We start from the raw sequence: 25,788 nt of genomic DNA, 5'->3' as shown, positions 1-25,788 counted from the left end.
GTATAAACAATGTACTCGATATAAATAGCCAGTATCTGACGAGACTTGAAGCAGTAAGCACGCGGGACTAGAGCTCATTATCAACATGGATTACGATTTCTCAAATAAAGTGGTGCTAGTTACTGGTGCGAGCGCTGGTATAGGCGAGGCTATAGCTCTACTGTTCGCCAAACTTGGTGCGAAGCTGTCGCTGGTGGGAAGAAATGAAGCCAACTTGCGAGCAGTCGCGGCCGAGTGCGAGAAGCAGAAGGGCGTGAAGCCGCTGGCGATCGTCGCGGACCTGGGGACTGATGAGGGGGTCCAGAAGACTGCCAAAGAGACCCTCGAACATTTTAAGAGGTAATTTATAGCAATAATGTGGTTAACTGAATATTTGTAAGAGAGGTACTCTACGGAGTGGTCTTTATAAGTCTTAAGAGATAGAATATCTTCATTTTTGTCGGCTCCGAATGACATTATCATAATATGGTGATAGTTGCTATCACAATATTATTTTATAGATAAGCCTACACCGTCGAGATTTAAACACTAGATTGTATTTTAGCCCGATACGACCTATCTTACGATGGCTTTCATTTTTGTGTGTGATTTAATGGGAAATTATAAATAGAATTTCAATTGAAATTCAATTCATATCTTCCCTCAATCTACTTTAACATTAACTATTTGTTATTATGATTTAAAAGAGCCCAACTTTAATTTGTAAATGTTGCTGATTCCAGATTGGATGTCCTCGTGAACAACGCCGCCATCGGTGTCGCCACATATATCCTGCACGAGACAGACATGCAGATGTTCGACGATGTGTTCAGGATCAACGTGAGGGGCGTGTACCAGCTCACCAAGTTGTTGGCGCCAGCTCTCATCGAGACCAAAGGCAACATTGTCAACATCTCCAGCGTAGTAGCCACTATGGTGTCTGTGGGTAGCCTGCCATATGGCATGTCGAAGGTAAATATGTCCTTCCAGAATGATCGGATGTATCATGGTCTGTTGTTTAACCTTACTGATTGATGCTGTACACATTGCAGGCTGCACTGGATCACTTCACCCGACTGGTGTCTCTGGAGCTGGCACCTAAGGGAGTCAGAGTTAACGCAATTAGCCCTGGTATCACCGTAAGTATTCTCTGTAATTAACGTGTAGAAATATCACGTTGCCTAAGTGTTCAATTACAAAGAAAATGAATTTATTACCTACAAGTCGTCCTCTTTTATGCCATCGTCCCATCTTTATATTTTAGGTACAATATGTAATTGTTCATCTTTCTGTTGCCAGGTGTCAGAATTCGTGAAGCGAGTTACTGGTTTCTCGCAGGAGCAATATTTGGAGTTTTTGAAAACGTTTAGTAAGAAGATCCCCATGGGAGAGCCTTGTGTAGGAGACGACATAGCTCGCATGGTGGTGCACATCGCCAGCGAGCACAGCAGGCTGGTCACTGGGACCGTCGTGGAGGTGGACGGGGCCTACAGGTTCAGCGGGCCAACACCAAAATCAGCATATAATAGATAGGGTACGAGCAGATGAAGTGATCACTAGTACCTAAAGATGAAGCTTGTGATATTTGATTATTTACTATAAGGATATTAAATTAAAAACCTTGAGTAATTGCAACTTTTGTTTTTGTTTTCATTATACACACGAGTGACACTATATACTACACGAGTCGAGCCTACCTAAAATTTCACCTATCGAGGTGAAATTTAGAACAGGGTTAGGTTATGGTCTGGAATAACACATTTAGTTTATTCAACTACTTTCTCATTATCTACTCGGGGCGAAGGGTGGGAAATGTTGCGTTTCTGTGTGTATCAGAACACAGATTTATTTGGGTACTTTTACCGTAGGCATCGCTTAGTTTAATTTAACTATGTTAGTGTCAGTGGAAGTGGAATTCAATTATGTGAATTTGAGAAAAGGAAAGGGCCCAATATTGGCCCTTGTGGAACGCCTATTTTCGCTCAAGGCCCGGACGTATGGGTTCATAATATAATTTTAATAAACAGAAAGTTGCATTAGCGTGATCCATTTGTTCATCGCTATCTATTTGTTCTAGTCTGAGTTCTTCGGTACGTTGTTAATGTTTTTTTAAACAACAAACCTTTTGAAATTTCACTAACAATACAATAGATTTTTAGTTTTAATTCCGTTTATACATGTATTTTTTAACATGCGGTGTGCAGCACCGCCCTCTCGCTCGCAATTAAACGCCAGACTCTATTCTATATACTTTTGAAATTTCTTTTACTTTGGGATCTGATTAAAGTGGTCCGTGTTTTTCAATTAAATTTTTTCACCCTAATCATCTCATTTATATAATGTCATCCCAATCCACTCTACATCTGTGTATAAATAAAATTTTCTGCAGATTGTCCTGATAGCGGCCACGGCGGATATTGACGTTGACTGAAATCCAGTTGATGGAGAATTTGACATACTATTTGTCTGATATATCCAGTCCAGTTCCATTTCGAGCTTGTAGCTTTTCGGCGAACATAAACGATTTTGAGTTTTAAAATTAAGGATAAAAACATAAATTGAAAAAAAAGAGAATTAATTAAAAACTTTTAATTTTTAATGTTAATAAATAGTTACCACAATAATTCATGCCTTAAATTGACATTTTGTTTTACCCAAGTTAGTTTGTAATTAGTGTAACTTTATTTGTCGAACAAAGGAGTTTGTGTTGAGCCGTTGAACCTGTAGGCCCCGTCCACCTCCACGACGGTCCCAGTGACCAGCCTGCTGTGGTCACTGGCGATGTGCACCACCATGCAAGCTATGTCGTCTCCTACACAAGGCTCTCCCATGGGGATCTTCTTACTAAATGTGGTTAACCATTCTTTGTACTGCTGCTCTGTGAAACCGGTGATACGTTTCACGAATTCTGATACCTGACGACAGAGAAACATTCATTCAATATCGTAGATCTTGACGTCACTGGATTTGATCATTAGGCATAGCTTAATAAAATTGATAACATTCTAAAGTGTATACTTACGGTGACTCCAGGACTGACTGTGTTGACTCGGACGCCCTTTGGAGCCAGCTCCAGAGATATCAGCCGGGTGAAGTGGTCGAGAGCAGCCTGGAAACAGTCATTCTCAATAATGTAACTGGAACTACAAGCTAAACTAAGTTTGAGATGTTAAATGTTATTTATTTTAGACTACAATTAGTTGCAAAATAGGACATCTGCTAATTACCTTGGTCATGCCGTATGGCAGACTGCCGACAGACACCATGGTGCCCGCAATACTGGAGATGTTGACAATATTGCCCTTACTCTCGACGAGCGCGGGGGCCAGTAGCTTGGTGAGGTAGTACACTCCTCGCACGTTGATCCTGAACACATCGTCGAACACCTTCATGTCTGTGTCGTGTAAGATCCATGTCGAGACACCAATGGCTGCGTTGTTCACGAGAATGTCTAGTCTGCAAATCAAAAACAGCAAAAATCAAGATTTCAGGTAAATATTGAGAAATGTAAAGAAAATTTTGACTTGAATTGTTGATATAAATATTAAAGTAATAGTAAACGTAGCTGACTAAAACAATCCTACCGTCCAAAGTGATTAAGAGTGTCTTTTGCAGTCTTTTCGACCCCCTCATCAGTCCCCAGGTCCGCGACGATCGCCAGCGACTTCACGCCCTTCTGCTTCTCGCACTCGGCCGCGACTGCTCGCAAGTTAGCTTCATTTCTTCCCACCAGCGACAGCTTCGCTCCAAGTTTGGCGAACAGGAGAGCTATAGCCTCGCCTATACCGGCGCTCGCGCCAGTAACTAGCACCACTTTGTTTGAGAAATCGTAATCCATGTTGCGTGTGTGTAGGATGCGCGTGCTGAATGTACTGATTCAAGTCTCGTCTAGCGCTGTTATTTATATTACACGGAGGATCTGAAAATTAGCACTTCTGATATGTTTATCATGACGCATCGATACCGTCTTTCCGATCTACTGATAGAAGACATGACGATAATACTACGTACGATAGTCTGTTTTACAACGGATTAAATGTAATATATAGATTTCAAATTAAGATCTAATAATGATTAAAAGAAGAGATTAAAATTAAGAACGCATAATTCTTAATTTGAACAGGACGTTTGTTAGTTGTCTTAGATCTATTGTCTATTGGAAGGTACGCTGAAAATTCAACTATTACACTAATTATTATTAATATTTAGAACAGAACGATACTTTAAGAAAGAAAACCCATTTCACGTCTATCAAATTATATTGTAAGAATATTTATGTGCCACGGGCCAGGAGTATGTAATGTACATTGTACAACTACAACCATAATCACTATATTTTAAACGACGATACAGCATTAAAACATCTTCAGATTCTCAACAGTCACTTAGCTTGCGAGGAGAACGCATTCGAAAAGTTGCCGAATCTCATGCCCCCGTCCACTTCCACGATGGTGCCAGTGACCAGCCTGCTGTGCTCGCTGGCGACGTGCACCACCATCCTGGCGATGTCGTCTCCCACGCACGGCTCCCCCATTGGGATATGTTTACTGGTTGCCGCCAACCACTTCTGGTACTCCTCGTCTGTGGAGCCTGTTAAACGCTTCACGAAGTTGGACACCTAAAGCAAACAACAGTTAAATACTATTGGTATCTTTACATGCAATACAATGTACAACGTATATAACGACTACTTTCTAACACTCACAGTCATTCCTGGGCTGACTGCGTTGACTCGGACGCCCTTAGGAGCCAGCTCCAGAGACACGAGGCGAGTGAAGTGGTCTAGAGCAGCCTGGAACGGAACAAATTCAGTATCTTCTTTTTGAAAATAGTTATAATCCAGAGAAGTAGAGATCCATTCTCACCTTTGCCATTCCGTACGGCAAGGAGCCCAATGCTACCATAGTAGCTGATACGCTGGAGACATTGATGATGTTGCCCTTGGTCTCGATGAGGGCTGGCACCAGCAGCTTGGTGAGCAGGTACACGCCGCGCACGTCGGTCCTGAACACGTCGTCGAAGATCTTCATGTCTGTCTCGTGTAGGATTGTGGTGCGGGCGCCGATGGCAGCATTGTTCACCAGGACATCCAGCCTGGAATTAGGATATAACAAATATTCAGGTAAACACTTATTTCAGACAATTATAGTGCAATTTTCTATAAAGCACATTTGATAAGCACGGGTCCGGCTCGGCACCGGTACAGCTTGTGGCTACCGCTAACTGCCGGTGTGTTTATTGTGCGTCGCCCAAGAGTGCTGGCATGGAGCCGTGTGCTGGCCACCCACCGTCGGCTTTTTTATATTGACGTTATGAAATATATCATACGACATACGATTTAAAGTTAAATGACAATTTTATTGCTGGGTTGGAGCGGTGCGTGTTATGTATGTTATGTCGTTAATAAAAAGGAACACGAGAATTGTAATTAAAGTGTTTGAATAGGTGACAATAAGTAATTTTTCTTGGTTTGGTTTAATATCCTAAGACTTCATTTCTATAAACCAATTTTTTTTGTTGAGGATGAGCAAATATTTTTAGAATATAAGTAATATAGTAGTCTTATCTACATTCAACGGAAACATTTGTAAGTTTTCAACAGCCTACTCTGTGATAACGACTGAACTGATATTATAATCTGAATATATTGTAACTGTCAATTGCGCCTGAAATGCAGGTTATCGTAACAACACTTATTATACTTGAAGAGGAGTGTCACATTGAGTTACAAGGGCAAGCAGATGGTCAACTATTAAACAATAATGACCAATTATTTTACCTCTTAAAATGTTCGAGGGTCTCCTTGGCAGTCTTCTGGACCCCCTCATCAGTCCCCAGGTCCGCGACGATCGCCAGCGGCTTCACGCCCTTCTGCTTCTCGCACTCGGCCGCGACTGCTCGCAAGTTAGCTTCATTTCTTCCCACCAGCGACAGCTTCGCACCAAGTTTGGCGAACAGGAGAGCTATAGCCTCGCCTATACCGGCACTCGCGCCAGTAACTAGCACCACTTTGTTAGAGAAATCGTAATCCATGTTGATATCAATATTATATAATAATATAGATGATACGTTGTATAAAACGAGATGCGAATTCTTTACAGATGTGTTTGTTTCCAGGGACAGATATATACTGTGCGAGTTATCGCAATACATGCAACATGTACATATAGCTACACTTAAAATACACATACAATATCATGTTCAGTACAATATAACTACGTTTAATTATATCATGGTATAGTATGTCAAGGGTATGTCACTTTGAGGAGTGGCTTTAGAGATGGTCTCCAGCCACCAGTGCAGGCCTGTGGACGGCGAGCAAGAGTAGCTCGCCACCCGACCAGAACCAGACCCGTGGGGACGGCGCGTCACTTTGCGCGCACGCTTTAAAGAGTCATCAGACCACCACAGATGGGGCCCAGTAGGGCTGATGCCTGATCTGGAGCTGCAGACTACCTAGGCGGTTTACCGGGGCTCCGGCTCGAAAAGCAGGAGGAGGAACGGGGTGGTTTTTAGTCAGTAACAGTAAAAACATTTTTAATTGTTCATCCAAATGAACTGGTACCGTAGGTAATAACAATAATAATTGATAGTGTAAATGTTTACTAGTAAAATTTAATAGAATTCTGCCAGTCATCGTGATGAGTATTTCATAACATTTTGCAAGGCACGCGCAGGTGCACCATTACACCATTACACCATGTTATGCAACATTAAAATTGATAAAAATATTAAGGTTGAATATGGTATCAGATCTTCCAAATAATTTTACTCTCTAGAGTTCCGTACCAGACCTTGGCAAGCCAAGACAAGAGATAGAGATGGTCAAAACCATGGTTATATTTATCTCTATTCGTTCGTCTATATACGTTTGTCTCTGTTACTCCTATGTACACGTATTCAAAATGGAAGTATTTATAGGAATCTTCTATAAATACAATTATGGTATACGTACCTACTTGGTTTTCATTTAGCGGTTTTTGTTATTTTCCGACTATTGTCGTGATACGGGTTTTATTTGTTTTGTTATAAAGAAGTCAGAAAATGGATAGTAGTAAAAGGAAAGAAAAAATGAATTATTTTATTTTTAATTACTTATATACTAAATTGTATAAATGTATAAGATTAAACTTATCAATGGAAACATGGTCCTTAAGTAAAATAAGGTTTTAAATATTTTACACGATCACGGTGCCCAGTCGTGTCGTGGCAGCGATCCGATGCAGTCGTGTTTTCCGACGTGACTAATTATATTAACGCTAACGTGGCGGCGGAAGCCGCTACTCGACTTCTGATATGAGTCAGACACTCATAGCCAACGAACTGCTGGCGTTCTTGCAGCAGAAACTGGATGTGATGGACGAGGTGTCCGCCATCCAAATCTGCGCAACGAACTTCAGTGAAGAAGATGTGGCAGCTGCTAAGCTGCTTTTGTACAAGTCGCTCAACAAGTGCGACCAGATGGTGTCCCGCAGGCGTGACGGGACCAAGAAAAGCATCCAGGACATCATCACGCTGCTCAAGGAGACCGACCCGGATGACGTGCCGACATTTGTGGCGAGGGATCTCAACAAGCTTCCTCCCGTAACTTTCGACCACGTCGACGTGACCAGCCTTTTGAAGGACATCGTTGTCCTCAAGGCCAGCTTGGTGGATGTACAGAACAGGTTAGATGCATCCCAAGTTGCTGTTGCCGATTTGCGTAAGGAACTTAGTGATTTGCGCAACATGGTAACAGTAACTGGGTCACCAACGGCATCGAACGTAAACACGCGTCGCGGAGCAGCTGCTGACACATCGGCGGTCAGTTTCGCGTCAGCGGTTTTGTCTACACCGTCGTCGTCAGCGAGGACTGCTGAGCAAGCTGAGTGCGCAAGTCGCGCACCCCGCCTGCCCGCTACCGCCCCTGCGGGGCCTCCCGCGCCCGCCGACAAACACACCGTACAGCTGACAAGTTGTGCAGCGCCAGCAAAAAAGTGTGTGAGAACGAGCACTCCTAGTGTTCTCAAACAGAAGCCCGTTCCCGAGAAGGAAGCGCCAAGGGCTGATGAAGATGGTTTCGTGACGGTGCAAGGGAGGAAGCGCCGTCAAAGAACTACCAAGAACCGCTGCGGCACAGCTTCCATCAAGGCTAACATTCGTGTCGCCCAGCCGAACACTCCCGTATACATTTCCCGCCTTCACTATACTACGAAGGTGGAGGACATCGTGGAGTACGTGTGCCAGAAGACCAAGTACAGGCTGAGAGTGCAGCAGTTGGAATCGCGCCGCAACGTCTACTTCAATTCGTTCGTGGTGCGAGTACCGACGTGTTTTCTGCACAACGTCTTGGCGGAGGACTTCTGGCCGCAAGGAGTGGTGTTCCGACGCTTCCGCGGACAAGTGCCACACGACCGTACAAATAAAGTGCCCTAGGAAGTAATACTAACATAGTTATAAGTTTATATACTAACATAATCTGTATTATAATAATATGTATGTTAGTCCTTAAGGTATTTATCTATGGGCCAAAGTAGCCTGAAAATAAAGATTAATTAAATTAATTAAATTAAAAATAAAACAAATGTAAACAGAGGTAAGTAGGTGAGATATGACTCGTCAAAACAATTCAGCAGATAGCAGGTAGGTGCTAACTGATTGTGTGAGCAAAATAGCTGCGAAGATCTAGGGGTAATTTGATTTGGCTTCCGGTTACCAGTTACTCTTGTTGATATTGATGATCAATGCTAAACATCTGAAGTGTCAGTAGCTAAGTGGCCATTTACTTTAACTTCTGCCTGTTCGACCTAAGGTTCGAACTCAGTATAAACCTTATTGCAGTTCGCCTATTAACCATCCATAAACAACCAGTAGGTAGATATTAATTATAGCATAGTTGGCTAGGTAGCCAACTATGCATTGTATAATATGTATTACATTGTATCAAATAGTCCTTCGTATTGTTTATCAACAATCAAACAAGTGTGTACTACAGCTTCAATATGAATCATAGATTAAATCTAATCTGCTGATAATTTGATAACACAACACAACCTAGACGCCTATAAAATTGCATAATATTATTTTGTGTGTGAAGTAGTAAAGTGATTTGCTAAATGATAATACCATATATCGTTTATGGAACTGCCACAAGGGCTAGTGGTCATAAATGTACTCCTGTGAAGTGGTTCGACTTCCAAGTTAAGAAAAACGTTTTTAGATTTTCGAAGATAGCCAGTGACACCAGAGTTCCAAATTGTAGATAACGCGTGATAACAAAATCACTCAAGCAATGCAAGAATAAACAGCTACATCAAATATATAGCAGAAAAACCTGTTGTACTCGTCACAATTCTGAAAAAGTTCAAATTCTAAAGAATATATATTTTAGAGTCATGCACGTCGCCTGAGAGGACAGCAGGCTGGCCACAGGAACCACTGCAGGGGGAGTGGGAGGACCAGGTACTACGACTGAAGAGGATACTTTAGCTTAAAGGACAAAACTTATTGTGTCATGGCTTCTATTAGTCAATGACTGAGACGATATCAACGCGTGATAAACATATCAACAGCTCCCATTATAAACAGTGCATGAAATATAAATAGTAGTTGAAAACGAGACCTGAAGGAGTAAGCACGCGGTACTAGAGCTCATTATCAACATGGATTACGATTTCTCAAATAAAGTGGTGCTAGTTACTGGCGCGAGTGCTGGTATAGGCGAGGCTATAGCTCTCCTGTTCGCCAAACTTGGTGCGAAGCTGTCGCTGGTGGGAAGAAATGAAGCTAACTTGCGAGCAGTCGCGGCCGAGTGCGAGAAGCAGAAGGGCGTGAAGCCGCTGGCGATCGTCGCGGACCTGGGGACTGATGAGGGGGTCCAGAAGACTGCAAAGGACACTCTTGATCATTTTGGACGGTAGGATGAATTTCTTTCACTATTCGTCATCAAAGATTTATTAAGTGTGAACATTTTCTTTTCTATTCTTCTGTTCAATATTTTTTAAGAAACATACAAATATAATGTTAAAGTAAGTCAGTTAATTGTGATAACTAAGTATTATTTTATTATACACAATAAAAATCATTTATAATTAACTTTCCTGTTTTTCATTCAACATTTTAGTGTTAATCATAACTTTATTTTAATTATTACTGTTTAAGACTTCATGTATGTACAAACGATCAGAGGATGGTTTAATGCTACTACGCACTTAAATGAAACTTTTTTTCATGTACATTCGGAAATATTCGAAAAACGGCAGTTAAGTAATGGTATTACCAAAAGGAGAGCTTCTTTATAGGTAAGGGAGTTTTGTCTGACTGATTAAATCTGTATGGTTCCTCTTTGTAAGTTATATCATATCGAATAACTTACAATAAATTGACAAGAGTCAAGCTCTCGGGAAGCTTTTTTGAATGTTCTGATTAGTTATTTGGCATCAGGGGCCCAAAATCCCACATCATCTGCGCAGATCTTAATTATATGTTATAAGTAAAGAAAAGCGTTAGAAACCAACTTAATAGTGTTTGAACATGTTGCAAATGCAGATAGATACTATTTATAGATCAAAACTGGGATCAAGCTGGAACAAGTCATTGATCTTGCGCTAGTCAAGTGCACACAAGTACAACATTACACGCGATGTAGTCGCGGTTGTGTTCACTTCAGTATTCCACTATCGTCCCAGTAAACAACACGTTATCTACTAATATTTACGAAAATGAACGTAGACTTCACTGATAAAGTAGTGCTAGTTACTGGTGCAAGTGCTGGTATAGGCGAGTCCACAGCTCTCCTGTTCGCCAAACTTGGTGCGAAGCTGTCGCTGGTGGGAAGAAATGAAGCCAACTTGCGAGCAGTCGCGGCCGAGTGCGAGAAGCAGAAGGGCGTGAAGCCGCTGGCGATCGTCGCGGACCTGGGGACTGATGAGGGGGTCCAGAAGACTGCCAAGGAGACTCTCGAACATTTTAAAAGGTAACAGGTTTGCTTAAAAAAAATAGAGAACATAATAAAATTATATGTCATTGTTGATATACCTACAGCAGACAGATACTGCATTCGAACATTTGTATTCTCTGCAATTAAAGTGTAGGAGATAACGTTCTTGTCAGTTCTGTAATAATAAAATCAGTAATCTCTGAAAAGTAAACAATAATTGCACATAACAGCATTTGATTTTATGAAATACCCTGAAGTACTTCAGTATGACCAGTAAAAAGCCCCAAAACTTTAAGTACCTTATAAATATACACACCTTTGCCCAATCCGTTTGAAAATAACAAGAGATTAAATTGTTATTACATATAAACTCTTGAGATATGAGCGCTATTATTAACGTACACAGATTGATAAACTCAAAAAATAAAACAATAAACTTGGAATTAATATTTACATAGTATTATATTATCATGCTCATGCTTATATTGTTCCCAGGTTGGATGTACTGGTGAATAATGCAGGTATCAGCACCAGGACCTGCCTCCAGGTCGCAGACATGGCGACCTTCGATGAGGTGTTCCGAGTGGACGTGAGAGGAGTGTACCAGCTCACCAAGCTACTGGTCCCAGCGCTGATAGAGACTGGCGGGAACATCGTGAATGTGTCCAGCATTTCTGGCACCATGGTCGTTGTGGGCAGCTTGCCTTATGGAATGGCTAAGGTACTTAAGGACATGTAGGTGTAACTTACTGTCAAAGTGGTGTAATATTGTTTACTAATTCGAGTCCCTAGCCACCTTTTAACGTTTTACGTAGAATGATAATTTTGCTTTTCATAAATCACTAGGTGTTAATAGTAACTTGTAAAAACTAGAGGATTGATTTCACTCACTCGTAACGCGAGTGTCGTTACACAACAGTTTTTTGTAAGGCTGTGCTATAACTCCGGTCGAACCGGCCTATTCGTGCCGAAGCATGACTCTCCCACACATAGAATTTATTGATTACACTAATCTATAATACTATCTCGCATTTTCAGGCAGCACTGGATCACTTCACGCGGCTGGTGGCTCTGGAGCTGGCTCCCAAAGGTGTCCGGGTCAACGCCGTGAGCCCCGGAGTCACTGTAAGTTCTTAACTAATATTCAACTAAAACATTCAAATGAATTCCTGTTTCGGTCGGTGGAAAGTTATCGAGTACGCTCGAAAAGAGTTGAGCATCGCTCGAGATGAATTGAGCTTGTTCGAAAGGTGTTTATTTAGTGGTCATCTTACATTCCAGGTTTCAACAATAGTGAAACGTATGACAGGCTGCACAGAAGAGCAATACCAGAGCTGGTTGTCGTCCGCCGCGTCCACTGTACCAATGGGGGAAGTTTGCCAGGGGGGTGACATCGCGCGGATGATCGTCCACCTGGCGAGCGACAGCAGCCGCCTGGTGACGGGGACAGTGGTGCCGGTGGACGGCGGGCTCAGGTTCTCCGGCCCCAGCAACTTACTGAGTCAGCAAATGAAACGAGATATATAATAAACTAGGCGAATAACAACTGTGTTCTTATAAATTGAAGTGTGTATATTGTTTTAAAGTAGTTTGTTTGTTCTAGAATACCATACGTTTTAGAGAAAGGACTATATCTATATATTAGGATCACTAATGAACTTTTTATCAATAACTAACAAACCCGGCGAACTCCGTTTCTCCGCCAATGAATTTCTCTGGTTTCCTACTTTTCTCTTGAAAGATATCTAGATTTTCTTTGCTATAAACCTTTTCAACGAATGCAAAACCGGTTCGTGCGTTTTGGAGTTATGGCGTCAGTAAAACCCGAGTTATTTTTATATAATAGATGACTGCCTTAGTCATATTTTAATTGATTATCCGAATTCACACACAAGTCTATACTCTGAAGGGACTGATAATTTTCAAAACCCAAATCACTTTCCTTGATAAGTAAAAAGGGGATACACCCCTTTCATTCCTTTCATCACTGTAGTGTGTAGGAGTTATATTACGTAGTTTGAGGAAAAACCCGAATAAAATGTAGCATAGTACCTTAGTAAATAATAGTGATAGTATCTTTGGAAATAACTTTATAAATACCTACATAAAAACAGCTAGAATATTAAAATTTTCTACTATTATTATTAAATTTTATAGATACAAAACTTACTCTAAATGCCAGACGTTACATATTCATGACAGTGATTATTAATGCTAATTATAATAATAGCTCACGAGTGGTAGACAATAACAACGACCTGACCTGTTTACAGCGGAGATGAAACTAGTTTTTTATAATATTTACATTCGATATTAACTAATAATATGTGGATTTAGGAAAACAGCTAAAACATAATGAATCTAACATTCTCTTGAAGTTACGTGGTTCTCTGATGGCGCTTGTTTCATTAAATTCTTTTCAGAACAGAATTGTGTGATTGAGAGAATGAACTGAATACGCAATATATTAAAATTTGTTTATTATAAACAACAACAGGAATGGCACAAAAACATATTATATATTATCAAAATCACTCTTCATTTAATCTGCTCTTTTAGAATTTCACTGTTTCCTGAGCCGGCAAACTGGAGAGCGCCATCTACCGGCACTACGGCGCCGGAGACAACCCTGCTGAGCTTGTCACACGCGAGGTGGGCGATCATGTAGGCACAGTCATCGCCAGTGGTAGCTGTTCCCATGGGGATAGTGGCTTCAGCTGTTTTGAGCCACGCGCGGTACTCTTCGTCTGAATATCCAGTTAAGCGCTGGACGAATGTGCTCACCTACAAAGAGGGTAATGGTACAGTTAAGTAGTGCTTATCAGCGTAGATAATATTGGAAAATCTTGAGTACTCACTGTAATTCCTGGGCTGACCACATTGACACGGACGCCTTTCGGAGCCAATTCGTAGGCGATCAGACGGCTGAAGTGGTCAAGAGCGGCCTGTCAACACAAAATGGAACATGAGTATAGGTCTTTGAAGATAGGAGTATCTAGTCACCAGAGTTATTGAAATAGTGGAATTATCGCTAAATGTTACCTTGGAGAGACTGTAGGGCAGGTTCCCGGTGGTGACCATGGTGGCCATGATGCTGGACACGTTGACGATGTTGCCCCTGGACTCGATGAGCGCCGGCACCAGCAGCCGCGTCAGGTTGTACACGCCGCGGATGTTCACGCTGAACACGCGGTCGAACGTCTCCATGTTCGCCAGCTGGATGGTGGTCCTGGCGCCCACTGCTGCATTGTTCACTAGCACGTCTAGCCTGGAACATTGCAACGCTAAAGGTTTACTAAACACTACTACTAAGGTTAAGACTTCTACGGTGATATAACTACATGATATTAGATGGGTAGTATTGTCTACGTAAGTAGACTGTGTGATTAGTTTCTGCTGGTTTTCTGTTTCAATGTACTCAACTATGCTATGATTTTTATAATATTTGTTTTACCTTCCAAAATGGTCAAGAGTGTCCTTAGCAGTCTTCTCAACGCCCTCATCAGTGCCCAGGTCCGCGACGATGGCCAGAGGCTTCAAACCTTTCTGCTTCTCGCACTCATCGGCTACTGCCTGAAGGTTAGCTTGATTTCTTCCCACCAGTGACAGCTTCGCTCCAAGTTTGGCGAACAGGAGAGCTGTGGACTCGCCTATACCGGCGCTGGCGCCCTGTGATGAGCACTACTTTGTCGGTGAAGTCCATGTTGGTCGTCTGGTCGTACCTCGCGCGTCGACTGGCACAAACTGTTTTAGCAACAAATATAAAAGTGGCTCCGATAATGTATGCTAATGTGTTTCATATCAAGTTCGTCTTTCTAAGAATTCGTTTACAAGTAACAGCCGGCCAGGAACGAGTTTTACCTAATTTAAAAAGGCTAATGATGGAATTAAAATAATATTGACGCATTTACTTACATAATATTTATATACAATATGGATATAAATAAATCTCCCGATTGATTCCGATCACGGTGACCAGTCTGTCTAGCTAAACTAGCCCAATACGCAGAAGATATTATACTCCTGATATTATACGCCTGATCTCAGCAGGACCAACAGCTTTACGTGCTTTGTGACCCACAACAGTTCTGACTAATAATGGTAATTTTACTTAGAATGCCATTATCACTTTTTGTCCGGTGCGGGAATCGAAACCGCAACCCATGGCACAGTAGCCGGTCAACCAACCACTGCGCTAATCGAGCAGTCAATATTTATATAGGTAGGTAGGTTAAGCATAAAGCAAGGTATCGTTAGTTCCAAAGATTAGCCGGTGCAAACAAACAAACATACAGATTATTTTTATTTATAAATTGTATTCGTATTACTGTTTCTTAATCATCTTATTTTCGAATTTTATCAAAAATATTGTTTCTTAAATTTTATGGCATTCAGCGCCATCTACAACGAAACCAACGTATTTCTTCAATTACCTTTAAAGTTAGTTTTGCTATTCAACGATAGATGGCAATGTAATTGTAATATAACAAAATTACTATTTATTTCAATACTTTTGTGAAAAATATGGATAACAGAAGTACATATTTAATAAAATATTTTGTATAGCATATGGAGTTTCCCGAAATAAATTTACATAATTACATATTTTTATTAAGATCTTATTAATAATTTTTACCTACTATGTTTTGTATGAAGTAAAAATTCAATATTCTTGAACACCTTGCATTTAACGTCACAAAGAATACTTAGTAGCTGCATAATAGATGAAGAAATAAGTGTGCAAACTCGAATATTATAACAAAGAGCACAAAGCGAAATGTCAACAAGTCACTCAGATTATTCCGCATCAGTGGATTTGTGAATAAAAACTCACTTTACGGCGTGGGAATAGGATTTTACTTGTAAACTAATAATGAAAGTGTCAAGTGTTCTTGTGGAAAGGTGTATTCGATGCTCGCTTCAACAGTTTTAACAAGAAGTAATGTGTAATATTAGGAAACGACCTGAATGGAAGAATGAGAGAGTTTCACATATTGTCAGAATAAACTATTGCAGAAAAGTATTTTTTTTTTTATTTATAGCGACCAGATTGTCGATATAATAAACAATGGTCAAATTGATGAAGTGAAAAAAGTATGCGAGATTCGTAGCAATTACCGTTTCATTGTCTCTGATTACCCCCAATTGGAGACAGGCTTGAGGTTAAGTATGTACGTATAGCAATTGGCATTCAAATTGTCTAATGCCTACTCCCATGGGAGATAGGACTGATATTAGGTATGTATGTTTGTGCGTATTTTTTGTGTATGATTGTTGTGAGACATGCTATATTAAAAATTTTCTAATGGTTACTTTCTAGTAAAATGTTTCGAGAATGGTTGATTAGTTCAAGACCATACAGGAACAAATGGTAGATAGGTAGGTAATCATGCACAGTGTGCCGCGAATGACATCGCACAGCCAAGTCTCAATTTCAACTAATCGAGTTTTAATTCAATTTACGTGAGTAATAAAAATATTTGAATTTTTAGTATTCCTAGTAGAAATATTAAGAAATAATTTATTTTGATTTTAGTACTAGTTTTTATTGGCTTTACACGAAAACAAGATCTTTAATTACCTTATTATACCTGGTAGATACCTACTATAGATATTTAATTGATACTTAGATGAGTAGGTCAAAGTCATTATTCATCTGCACCACCACGTGTACAAACAATGTGTGAAGAGCATACCCAAATCTATAAATTCACCAATTTTCAAAACTCTCGGAAAACTTTCCAGGTAAAACTACCAAATGACTGGACTAGTACCTGTGTAGATTATAACTAAATTGCAAATGAATAGTTTTGCTACTCGATACTAGATGGCGCTAGTAATCTCAACAGTAACATTATCATAAAATCCAACAACTATTTTTAATTCAACTCTTAAAAAAGGAGCAACTGGTTCTTGGGTATTTTTTAACAACTAAAATAACATATCACTGTGATCCGATGGCTTGCAAGCCATCAGAACAGTCAGTGGCAGTTACTGACAGTTCTGCAACCCAATATCGCTACGTGTGGAATTGGCTGGTGTTTTCAATACTGTGTTTTGTCTTGTTATTTTAAGTTGACTCGTGTTACTGCACAAACACGTTCAAACAACGAATGTATCGCTTACTATTGATACCAGCTAACTGGTGTTACATCTGTTTTACGACTTTTTTCTGCGTGTAAAGGAAGAAAACTATTTTTAAACAAATTGAATGGCTTCTTATACCACACTCATTCGATACTAAAGACCAAACATTTAGGATATCTGTAGTTGTGTTACACTACTTTTGTATATTCTGTGCTATACTAGCTACTAACTAAAACTTATGTTAAGATAATTATTAATTTTAGTACCGGAGACCTCCGTCTTGTGTCAATCTTCCCACATTAATTCCCTATCTATACTCGATTCCCCAACAACCATTAAATTCCTAACCCCCAAAAGGCCAGTAACGCACTTGTAACGTCACTGGTGTATCGGGCGGCGGCAATTGCTTACCATCAAGTAATCTGTGTGTTCATTTACCGACTTACACCATAAAAAATCTTTAATATGAAGAGAGAATCTAATAAAGAGGATAAAGTGAAGATTTCCTAATGAAATAATATTACTTATTATAAAAAGCCAAAACAAGTAATTAAAAGATGATTAATCAGTGGATCGGAGATGCAAGTTGTCACAACTTGGCTTGATGGGTAAATGATTGAGACGTCATTAAGGTCCCGGTATCTTACTTTTGTAAAAACTTTCGAGGTTCGTATAAAAACCCGAGGTCTTTGAGGTCCGCCGGCGCGTGGTGTTGGCTTACTTCATGTGTGGAGACCTTTGTTTGTGCAGCTATTCATGAATTAATCGTGAATGTTTTGATTATTGCAGGTACCTGTGAACTTCTATAATGTGTGGATGATATTTCGGATTGTATCATTGTCTAGTACTCAGTAGCTTCTCTTTATTGATGATTTTGAAACTTTATTCACAATTATGATCTTTTTTATCTCAGCCATTATCGTCTTATTAACATCTGCACTGCGTATCTATCTTCGTAATCATCCGGAAGACATGCGCCGCCGAACAATGGGTTGCTCATTTTAGGTGTTATACAAAACTGAGAAACAATATTATAGTGTAGTTTCACAACACGGTATATACGCAACCTGAGTCGTAAAGTAAACAAAAGGAACACAGTGTTTAGTGTGAACATAGCGGCGGCGGTGAAAGGGTTGTGTATGTGTGTGTGTGTTTGTGTGCGAGGCGGTGTGGGCGTGGTCTCGCAGCGGCGCCTTTGATCGAGAGACTTAACCCCCCGCCTACGAAGCTGCGTCGGAAACGCATCAGGTTACAACTTCCTCAGCAAGTCCTCGGTATTGGCATTGAATGTGGAGCTGAATGTAGACGTCAGACGTAATTATATAAGGACTCAAGGAATGCCTTTATTGTGCCCAAATAAAGGGTGAATCAAATGGCGTCTGTTTTACTGCGCGGAGGATGTTCGAGTAAACATGCTTATTATTGGAATCTACAATTTGGTTCGGGAGTTACAGTCAATGCTGTGACAGCACTTGAAATATTTTTATCATACCTGTCCCCCTCACGACATATAGCATTCAAGCGCTAGTCAAAAGAGTGAATAGAAAATTCAAAGGTTGAACTTCACATTTCACATAATTTTGTGTCAGGGTCAACTCCATCCACTTGTTATTAAAAAGTTTACCAAACTTAATGTTAGAATATCAGTCTGCTAATATCTACAACTGGGTTTCCATTTTCTGAAACATGATATCTGGTTATAAACCACATACCTACTTGACACTCACCCACTTGCAAGAGTGCAACCTCGCTGACACCTCACTGAAATATGACAAAACTAATGACATGGAGAGTTTTTAATTTTTTCTCAACAACATAACAATTTTAATAATTTAAAAAGTCGTTGCCAGTTAAAAATAAACACATTTACACGGGTGACATGTAATATGCGCGCGCGCAGCTACATGTGCGCATTATTTATTCGTTTTGCAATCATCTCGGCTCAGCACGGTGCCTGGAACGGTCGCAAAGCCTTTTTGCGAACATTTATTTTAAATAAACCCTATTCCTTCATGCTCAAGATTGGGAATCCTATCTGTGAGGTGTTAATGCCAACCTTATGGTTTGTGTTGGTGGATTTTATGCTTTATTGTCGTGGGTAATGGGTTGGTTTTTGTGTGGAAGGGTTGTGGTGAGGAAGCAAGGGTGCGAAGCGGTTGTCCTCCGAATAAATTGTCCCCGATATATCCCGGCGCGTATATCACGCCGCATTTACACCTCGCGAGGGAGAGCGCACACTCGACGCTCGAATTACTTTGATTTGATATTTGATTCCGATATTACTGCGGGGGAGGGATGGAGGACATGTTTACCTTTACGGTTTCCTCACGCATAACAAGGGTTAACACTTTATGAGGTGGGAAAAAGTTTGAGTTTGTGGGTACTTAATAGTGAAAATGGTCGGTTGAAAAACTGCAGGAGACTATTCCAAAAACAAAAAAATTACCGATACCTAGTATACCTACTCAACTTTAAAAAACATAAAATGCAACAACCCAGTCACCTGAACTTCCTCACCTCCGTATACGGCCCTCCTTAGCTCATAAGCGGCGAATCAAAAGAGATTACTCGGCCTATAAATATGGCGGCGGAGATTATTATAATTTGTATTATAACATTAAAATAATATCGGCGACCGTCGCGGCGGAACCGTAATAGATTTATCAGCTTGGAGCCCGTACATCACGCCGTGTGGTGACATCACTCCTGGTGAGGTCACTGCTAACCCCGTGGGCTTTGGATGGCTTCATAGTCAGTATTGTGACAACAGATTCTGCACTGATAACTTGGTCATTGCTGAGAATGGCGTTTTATAGAATAGACGATAATAAAGCATTGATTTAGTATTCGTTGATAGCAGAACATGGTTCCGAATAATCATTTTCTCTAAACATCATTCATTATAAATTAGTTGTATCCTTTTATAAATTGCTTTTCATCATCATCATATCAGCGTCCACTGCTTAAAAAAGGCCTTCCCTGATGACTTCTAGATAGGCTAAATTACTCTTCAATGTTCGGATATTATTTTAAATACACTTGATAGAAAATATTTTTCAGTAACCTATGGAAATGCGTAAAGATGTGTTACCTCTATAAAACAGTCACGATAAAAGGAAATTATGTCAGCTTTTCTGTTATTAAGTGTTGGGAATGGAAAAAAATATTTTAGATACTCACTCATAATTACTGAAAAGATAATGATAACGAATTATCTCAATATAATTAATCAATTACAATTACACAATCAGTATGGTACATGAAAACTTTTTACTAAAGTTCTAATGGACTTTCTACGTGTTAAAGTTATGAAAGAGTTGAACTGAGATAACGATCGGTTCATTAAGTTTGTTTAGATACTATCGTTTGACAAATAGTCGCTTATCTTGTTGTTTAGATTCTGTTATTGAAAGTAGATCGCGGCTCGGGACCGATTTCTATTAGTGAACTACATCTTGATTAACTATTAGTTAATGTAATCGATCAATGTTATATAGCTAGCTATGTTGCAAATTGTTATTATTGATGCTGCTATGGAGTAGCCTTTTGGTTATTTGCTAGGTAAACTATCTGTTTACGACCTGATGTATTGTTAGAGTGCGCTCCTGGTAAGTGGAATTCAACATTAGATTCTCTAAATTGTGTAAACAGAAAAATACAACATTTATAATTAAAAGCTTGTTATTAGTTAAAGTTTGCAAAACAATCTGGTCGACAAAAAGAGGTCAGTATTCTTTAGTTAATTTATTTAATTGTTACATCCTCTTGTCATATCATTTCGCCATCCAACAAAAAACACATTTGTATTTATTTGGCTCCCATTTTGGTATAAAAAACATGTTTTTCAACTCACTGATTACGTCGAAACGTCAGAATTGGCGCGCTTTTGTTGAGCGCCATGTTGAGATGCGTTCAGTTTAGGCGGACAATGGGCGCGTTCGGTTCACGCTGCGTGGTCCGCGGCCCGGCGCGCTGCCTGCACTGGGTGGTTTATTGTTTTACGAGCAGCATTACACGCTTCTTCCCGCTTTGTCCCGAGTTTTACAAGGGACAATGACGGGACAAATCGTAGGAATTCAACTCTGTTGTCAGATCGCTTGATAGAGTGCCGTAATCTTTCTTCCTGTCACATATTTGTGTGTCTTTGTTTGTTGCACACGTGATTGCCATATCACTAATAAACCATTGTCTGTCTGCTTAACATGCTCAAAAGAAACGATACACGGGTAAATACTCGCTTGTTTGAGATTCATTCGGGACGCTCTCGGAGACAATTTCATTATGACCATGAAAGCAATTATGGAATTGTTAACCTTCATTTCCTGAACTAAGGTTTAAGTTCACTTGCACCCACCTACGAGGATAACTATTATGAAAAACAATAATCTAATCAGAGCGTGATACTATCGTCAATTTATAAATAACATTCCGATATCGTGTATCACTTCTATTGAAATTATTTATAATATTTCCTCTATCGTTCATTAACTAAGTAATATTTATATCTACGTAGTTCCCCTCGTAATTAAGAAATGTTGCAAATTAAAAAACTATACAAATTCATAATAATGAACGGATTATGTAAATGCGGCCACTCAATATGTATGGCGCGATAAATCACATTGGTTTTAATTCAAGTTTTGGCTATTAAATACTTTTAATAGATAATCAACAGTTTTTTGTGTCTGATTGAGACGTTATAGATGACATATGGCCTAAATATAATTAATGTAATGGGTTCCGTTTTCAAAATATTAACAAGTTTTTATGTGCGTGGGAGTGACAAATTGCTTCGGCCATAGATCCGTAATTCGTAATATTATTTCAATACTTATCAATTGAGTGTCCAACATCGGACTATATCAGCCGTGGGCTACGAGTGACACTGCGAATTGGATCGGATCTAAAGTTCATTGATCACTGGTTCGTAACAAATTAATTATGTTCAGAATTTCAATCGATAAGCAATAACTAACGAAAATGTCACCTATATAAGGTCTAAATGTAGCCGACTAATGTAACCTTCGATCTAGTCTAGATCTAAGTAGATAATTAGGAAGTCAGTTGATATTGTGTCACATATTATCATTGGTGACATTGGAACTATCAAATGGTACCTATGGTATGGTACCTATGGTACCTTACTAAGATTTGGTCTAAACTAGAGCTTTAAGAATTTAAATGTGTCATAAACCATCATTGATTACTTTTCACTGAGATGAAATGATACCTTAGGTACCTTGATGGGTGTGAAAAAATACACTAAGTAAAATATAATACCATCAAAAACCAATGATATTCCATTTCCAAAACAGCAACGGTTGTTGCGCAGTGACATAAATTACAGCCAGCTTTATGTCCGGGGTTCTTCCTTGAATTTGTCGCATTGTCGTGCGTTTTGTCGCCTGTCGCATTGTTTTTAGTCGCCCGCTGGTACGGCCATTGTGGCCGAGTATTTGTTTAAGTAGTGCTGTGTGACTGGGTGCCCGTGCCCATCCATCACTCCTCGTGGGTGCTACTGCGCGGTTACAGGGCTGCTCGCGCTGTGCCGTTATTCCTTCTTCTGTATAGGGGTTGTTTCAATTTCTAAGGACAACCTTATCTGTTTTAAGGAAAACAAATAAATGGGTTTTCTTGACAAAATGTTATCTTAAGTAATTAATCTTAAGGTACTTAGATATTAGCTGAAAATTGAAGTTCGTTTAATTTCGTATATTAACAAATACGCAGCTATACCTGGGCTACAATCTACGTATCACTTTTTCACCATTTTAGTCCTATAGTTAGACTACACTTAAATCTAAATAGTAATACATCATGTTTAAGAAGGTATGAAGATTAACTAAAGGTGACATTTTTAAATTACGTTCCTGTTAAAAACATCTAGTTTAAACTGCAGCTCCACACCCTGTATAGCAAGTGCCACGTGACGTCATGATATGCCCAGCATTGTGCGCCGCGGTCGCATTGTCCGCACAGTGGCCCTCAATGCACTCCTAATGCTTGTTTACATTGTTTAGCACTAGAACAATGCACCACTGCCAGTAAGGACACATTCTATGGGTGACACTTTGTTCCACGAATGAAAGTTTTGAAGAATTGTCTCGCAGTGATAAGAAAGAGATGGTAAAAGTTGATCCATCATTAGAAACTAAACAGATTAATAATAATTGCAGCGTTTAGTAATAATATTTACAGTTATGTCAGTGTTAACAGTAACAGGACAGTGAAAGACCTTATCTATGAGATAACAGAAGTTATAGAATTAGGTGACAAGTGAAACTTCTTCAGATACTACCAAACTTGGTAATAAGTTATAATCCGTATAGTACTAGTCGTATTGTTGGCAATATTTCCACGTGTTATAATAAGATTTTGATTTCTGAATTAGGTCAAAATGGACGGTAGATCATAAGCTAGTAAACCTATTTAATTTTTTAACAAAGAATAATTTCGATGTCGTAGGAAATTAGGTTATTTTTTTTTAATAAATTGATAACACCATGCTAACTTAATCAAATTATTTATTTATTTAAAATGCTTTATGCACAAGTACATTGGTGGACATAATGCCGTTGACATTTTGTGCCTGTCTGATTCTTGGGTGGTGCAGATAACATAACAAGCGGGTGCATGGAGCATGATAGATAACTACTTTACATTAATATGCGTTATAATTACAAGTTCCTAACAATGTTGGTAAGTTACCTTAAGACCAAATGTTAAACAATAAAATAAATCTCAAGCAGAACTTTATTTACACGTAAAACAAAGTTTGGTCCCATCCCTGATTTATGTTTACCGTAAATGTCTATATTTACGGTTACCTTTTATGATTTTATTCACAATTTTACGGTTTTGTGAACGTAAACTTGAATAGTGTCGACGTGAGAAGATTTCGAAAAAAATATTGATTTTTAAACCTTTGGAATGTTTGTGTTGTTGGTCGATTACTAAACTTAACTCGCCTGTTATTCATTTCTAGATCTTTACAGACTTCTTGCTGCGAGATATATACTATTTCAATATTCTTAAAGATACATTTCCGTACCTATACTAACATTCTAAAATCTTATGTTGTATTATGTTTTATAAGAAGTACCCAAGTGAAGATATTTGTTCCTAAGTCTTTGCACATAACTTGAAAGCTACCACTTCCCATATTAAGTGAACAAGCCCCACATTCGTTTCCAAGTAACAACTTCTACTTCTTAAACAAAATTCAAAACAATTTCACCAACAAATCTCCCGTAGATTTCTTACAGATACAAAAAATTGGGAATCAATGGCAACAAATCATTGAAACAATGAGAATTTACTTCACAACCAAAACAAATTAGACGGACATTGTCAGGAGTAAGTATTGTACGATTGTGACCATTCAGGGGCTCCATAAAGCCATGGGGGTCTCGGGGCTCAGGGCACAGGGCTCCGCTGATATACAACACTTGTACACAATACTTACTCATTGTTTACATGTTTTTAAATTCGAATAAATATTCTGCTTTTGGTGGAACGAAGATCGTTTGTGACAAGAGAGAAACTAATATCTGTTGAGAGGAGAAATGTTGAAAGGTGGAATATTACAATGTCATCAGTGTCGATAAAATAATGATAGATAGATAATATATTTATTTGTTTAGCACTGAAAGTCCCCTTCCCCTGAAATTCCTAAATAACAGTAGATTGGCTAAGTCTCATCCTATGTTTAGATCGGATGTGCCATCTGCACCCTACCGTTAGCTTAAACAGATCATGTTGTTAAAAACTTAAAAATAGTTAGAATAAGTTTAATCGTCCAATTATAACAGTACATATATTGAAAGTCCTTATCGCAGTGATTCATTAAAACAAAAACATAAAAAAAGAAAAAAAGCCAAACTAAAAACTATAATTTTACGGTTGGTGCGGTGGCTGGGCAACTGGCTGCCGCGCAACGGGTAGCGGGTTCGATTCCCGCACGGAGCAACTCTTTGTGTGATCCACAAATTGTTGTTTCGGGTCTGGGTGTCATGTGCATGTGAACTTGTATGTTTGTAAACGCACCCGCGACACTGGAGAAAATCCTAATGTGGGGCAACGTTTTTTAAAAAAAAAAAAAAAAAAAAAAAAAAAAAAAAAAAAATTAATTCTGATCGTAAATCTTCAGTAGATTCTCAGTTCCATAACAATGAAGCCTCGTATAAAAACAAAATAAGATTTGACAATTTTTTCTAGCAAATAGTGGCACTGAGTGGTCTAGTTTGGGCCCAGAACTGCAATAAACTTATACAGCCCTCCATTGTACGGGGCCTGGCCGAAACAATGGCTTCAATGTTTGTCACAAATGTTCATATAAACAATTGTAAAATATAATTTATTTGTGTTCGTCACAAGATATTTATGGCGCACTAAAAGTTTTAAAGAGTTGAATGAATTTAGTTGTTTGTAAGTAAATATTTAGAAATTAAAGTGTTCGTGTGTACGTGCTGTTGGGGTATTTCATAACTGTTACTTGTAACGCTAGACGTGGAACATGCAGTTACTTTCTAGGAGAAGCTTTGTTCCTTTAATTATATACGTTTTGAATACTAAACTTCGAGAGGATTGCAATTACTAAAATCTACGTGAGCACTTCAGCGCCTTAATCATATTGATAAAACTAGATATAAGGACTATGTAGGTTTTAGGTGAAACAAATTCGAGTTTGTAACTCTTAAAATCTTGAATTAATTGACTAAAAATTGATCAAAAACAGAAAGTTGATCAGAATAAATCGATGAGAAACTTACATCAGTTTATATTCTTCGAATAATTTCACAAAG

General features: G+C 39.2%; 5 protein-coding genes and 1 pseudogene across 6 annotated transcripts in view; 3 read left to right on the top strand and 3 right to left on the bottom strand.

Annotated features, from left to right (window-relative positions):
- Window positions 1-24: 24 nt before the first annotated feature.
- LOC118265271 (3-oxoacyl-[acyl-carrier-protein] reductase FabG) overlaps window positions 25-25,788 on the top strand; it is a 247,171-nt gene continuing 221,407 nt past the window's right edge. Inside the window, exons 1-4 of one of the 2 annotated variants that reach the window (XM_050705978.1) lie at window positions 25-339; window positions 723-951; window positions 1,032-1,118; window positions 1,279-1,510. In XM_050705978.1, the coding sequence (XP_050561935.1) occupies window positions 86-339; window positions 723-951; window positions 1,032-1,118; window positions 1,279-1,510 (802 nt within the window). In that variant the 5' untranslated portion in view covers window positions 25-85. Of the gene's footprint in view, window positions 340-722; window positions 952-1,031; window positions 1,119-1,278; window positions 1,619-25,788 lie in introns of those variants that run through there. The other variant, XM_035578080.2, reaches the window with a different exon arrangement.
- LOC118265506 (3-oxoacyl-[acyl-carrier-protein] reductase FabG) lies at window positions 2,553-3,872 on the bottom strand. The gene is made up of 4 exons (XM_035578411.2): window positions 3,564-3,872; window positions 3,207-3,435; window positions 3,002-3,088; window positions 2,553-2,894 (listed from the first exon to the last, which is right to left on the bottom strand). Exons 1-4 carry the CDS (start codon window positions 3,815-3,817, stop codon window positions 2,661-2,663), a joined length of 804 nt encoding a protein of 267 aa, XP_035434304.1. The 5' UTR covers window positions 3,818-3,872; the 3' UTR covers window positions 2,553-2,660.
- On the bottom strand, window positions 4,220-6,117 carry LOC118265505 (uncharacterized oxidoreductase MT0954). The gene is made up of 4 exons (XM_035578410.2): window positions 5,759-6,117; window positions 4,845-5,073; window positions 4,685-4,771; window positions 4,220-4,597 (listed from the first exon to the last, which is right to left on the bottom strand). The coding sequence occupies exons 1-4, from the start codon at window positions 6,010-6,012 to the stop codon at window positions 4,361-4,363; spliced, it is 807 nt and encodes a 268-aa protein (XP_035434303.1). The 5' UTR covers window positions 6,013-6,117; the 3' UTR covers window positions 4,220-4,360.
- Window positions 9,581-9,893, top strand: LOC126912690 (uncharacterized). The gene has a single exon (XM_050705979.1). It carries the CDS (start codon window positions 9,621-9,623, stop codon window positions 9,876-9,878), a length of 258 nt encoding a protein of 85 aa, XP_050561936.1. The 5' UTR covers window positions 9,581-9,620; the 3' UTR covers window positions 9,879-9,893.
- Window positions 10,459-12,441, top strand: LOC126912688 (3-oxoacyl-[acyl-carrier-protein] reductase FabG-like). The gene is made up of 4 exons (XM_050705977.1): window positions 10,459-10,933; window positions 11,393-11,618; window positions 11,936-12,022; window positions 12,179-12,441. Exons 1-4 carry the CDS (start codon window positions 10,680-10,682, stop codon window positions 12,422-12,424), a joined length of 813 nt encoding a protein of 270 aa, XP_050561934.1. The 5' UTR covers window positions 10,459-10,679; the 3' UTR covers window positions 12,425-12,441.
- Window positions 13,361-14,615, bottom strand: LOC126912689 (3-oxoacyl-[acyl-carrier-protein] reductase FabG-like; annotated as a pseudogene).

Source organism: Spodoptera frugiperda, chromosome 28 (assembly GCF_023101765.2).
Source record: "Spodoptera frugiperda isolate SF20-4 chromosome 28, AGI-APGP_CSIRO_Sfru_2.0, whole genome shotgun sequence".
Taxonomy (NCBI): domain Eukaryota; kingdom Metazoa; phylum Arthropoda; class Insecta; order Lepidoptera; family Noctuidae; genus Spodoptera; species Spodoptera frugiperda.
The sequence above is the reverse complement of the archived record's forward strand: the minus strand, read 5'-3'. Positions and strand labels throughout refer to the sequence as shown.

Coding starts and splice junctions, on each gene's coding strand:
- LOC118265506 (XM_035578411.2), bottom strand. CDS start 3,817: ATGGATTACGATTTCTCAAACAAAGTGGTGCTAGTTACTGGCGCGAGC. Junction 3,089..3,206: donor TGCCATACGGCATGACCAAG/GTAATTAGCAGA, acceptor GACTGTTTCCAG/GCTGCTCTCGACCACTTCAC. Junction 2,895..3,001: donor CAGTCAGTCCTGGAGTCACC/GTAAGTATACAC, acceptor CTCTGTCGTCAG/GTATCAGAATTCGTGAAACG.
- LOC118265505 (XM_035578410.2), bottom strand. CDS start 6,012: ATGGATTACGATTTCTCTAACAAAGTGGTGCTAGTTACTGGCGCGAGT. Junction 5,074..5,758: donor ACCCTCGAACATTTTAAGAG/GTAAAATAATTG, acceptor TCCTAATTCCAG/GCTGGATGTCCTGGTGAACA. Junction 4,772..4,844: donor TGCCGTACGGAATGGCAAAG/GTGAGAATGGAT, acceptor GTTCCGTTCCAG/GCTGCTCTAGACCACTTCAC.
- LOC126912690 (XM_050705979.1), top strand. CDS start 9,621: ATGGATTACGATTTCTCAAATAAAGTGGTGCTAGTTACTGGCGCGAGT.
- LOC126912688 (XM_050705977.1), top strand. CDS start 10,680: ATGAACGTAGACTTCACTGATAAAGTAGTGCTAGTTACTGGTGCAAGT. Junction 10,934..11,392: donor ACTCTCGAACATTTTAAAAG/GTAACAGGTTTG, acceptor TATTGTTCCCAG/GTTGGATGTACTGGTGAATA. Junction 11,619..11,935: donor TGCCTTATGGAATGGCTAAG/GTACTTAAGGAC, acceptor TCGCATTTTCAG/GCAGCACTGGATCACTTCAC.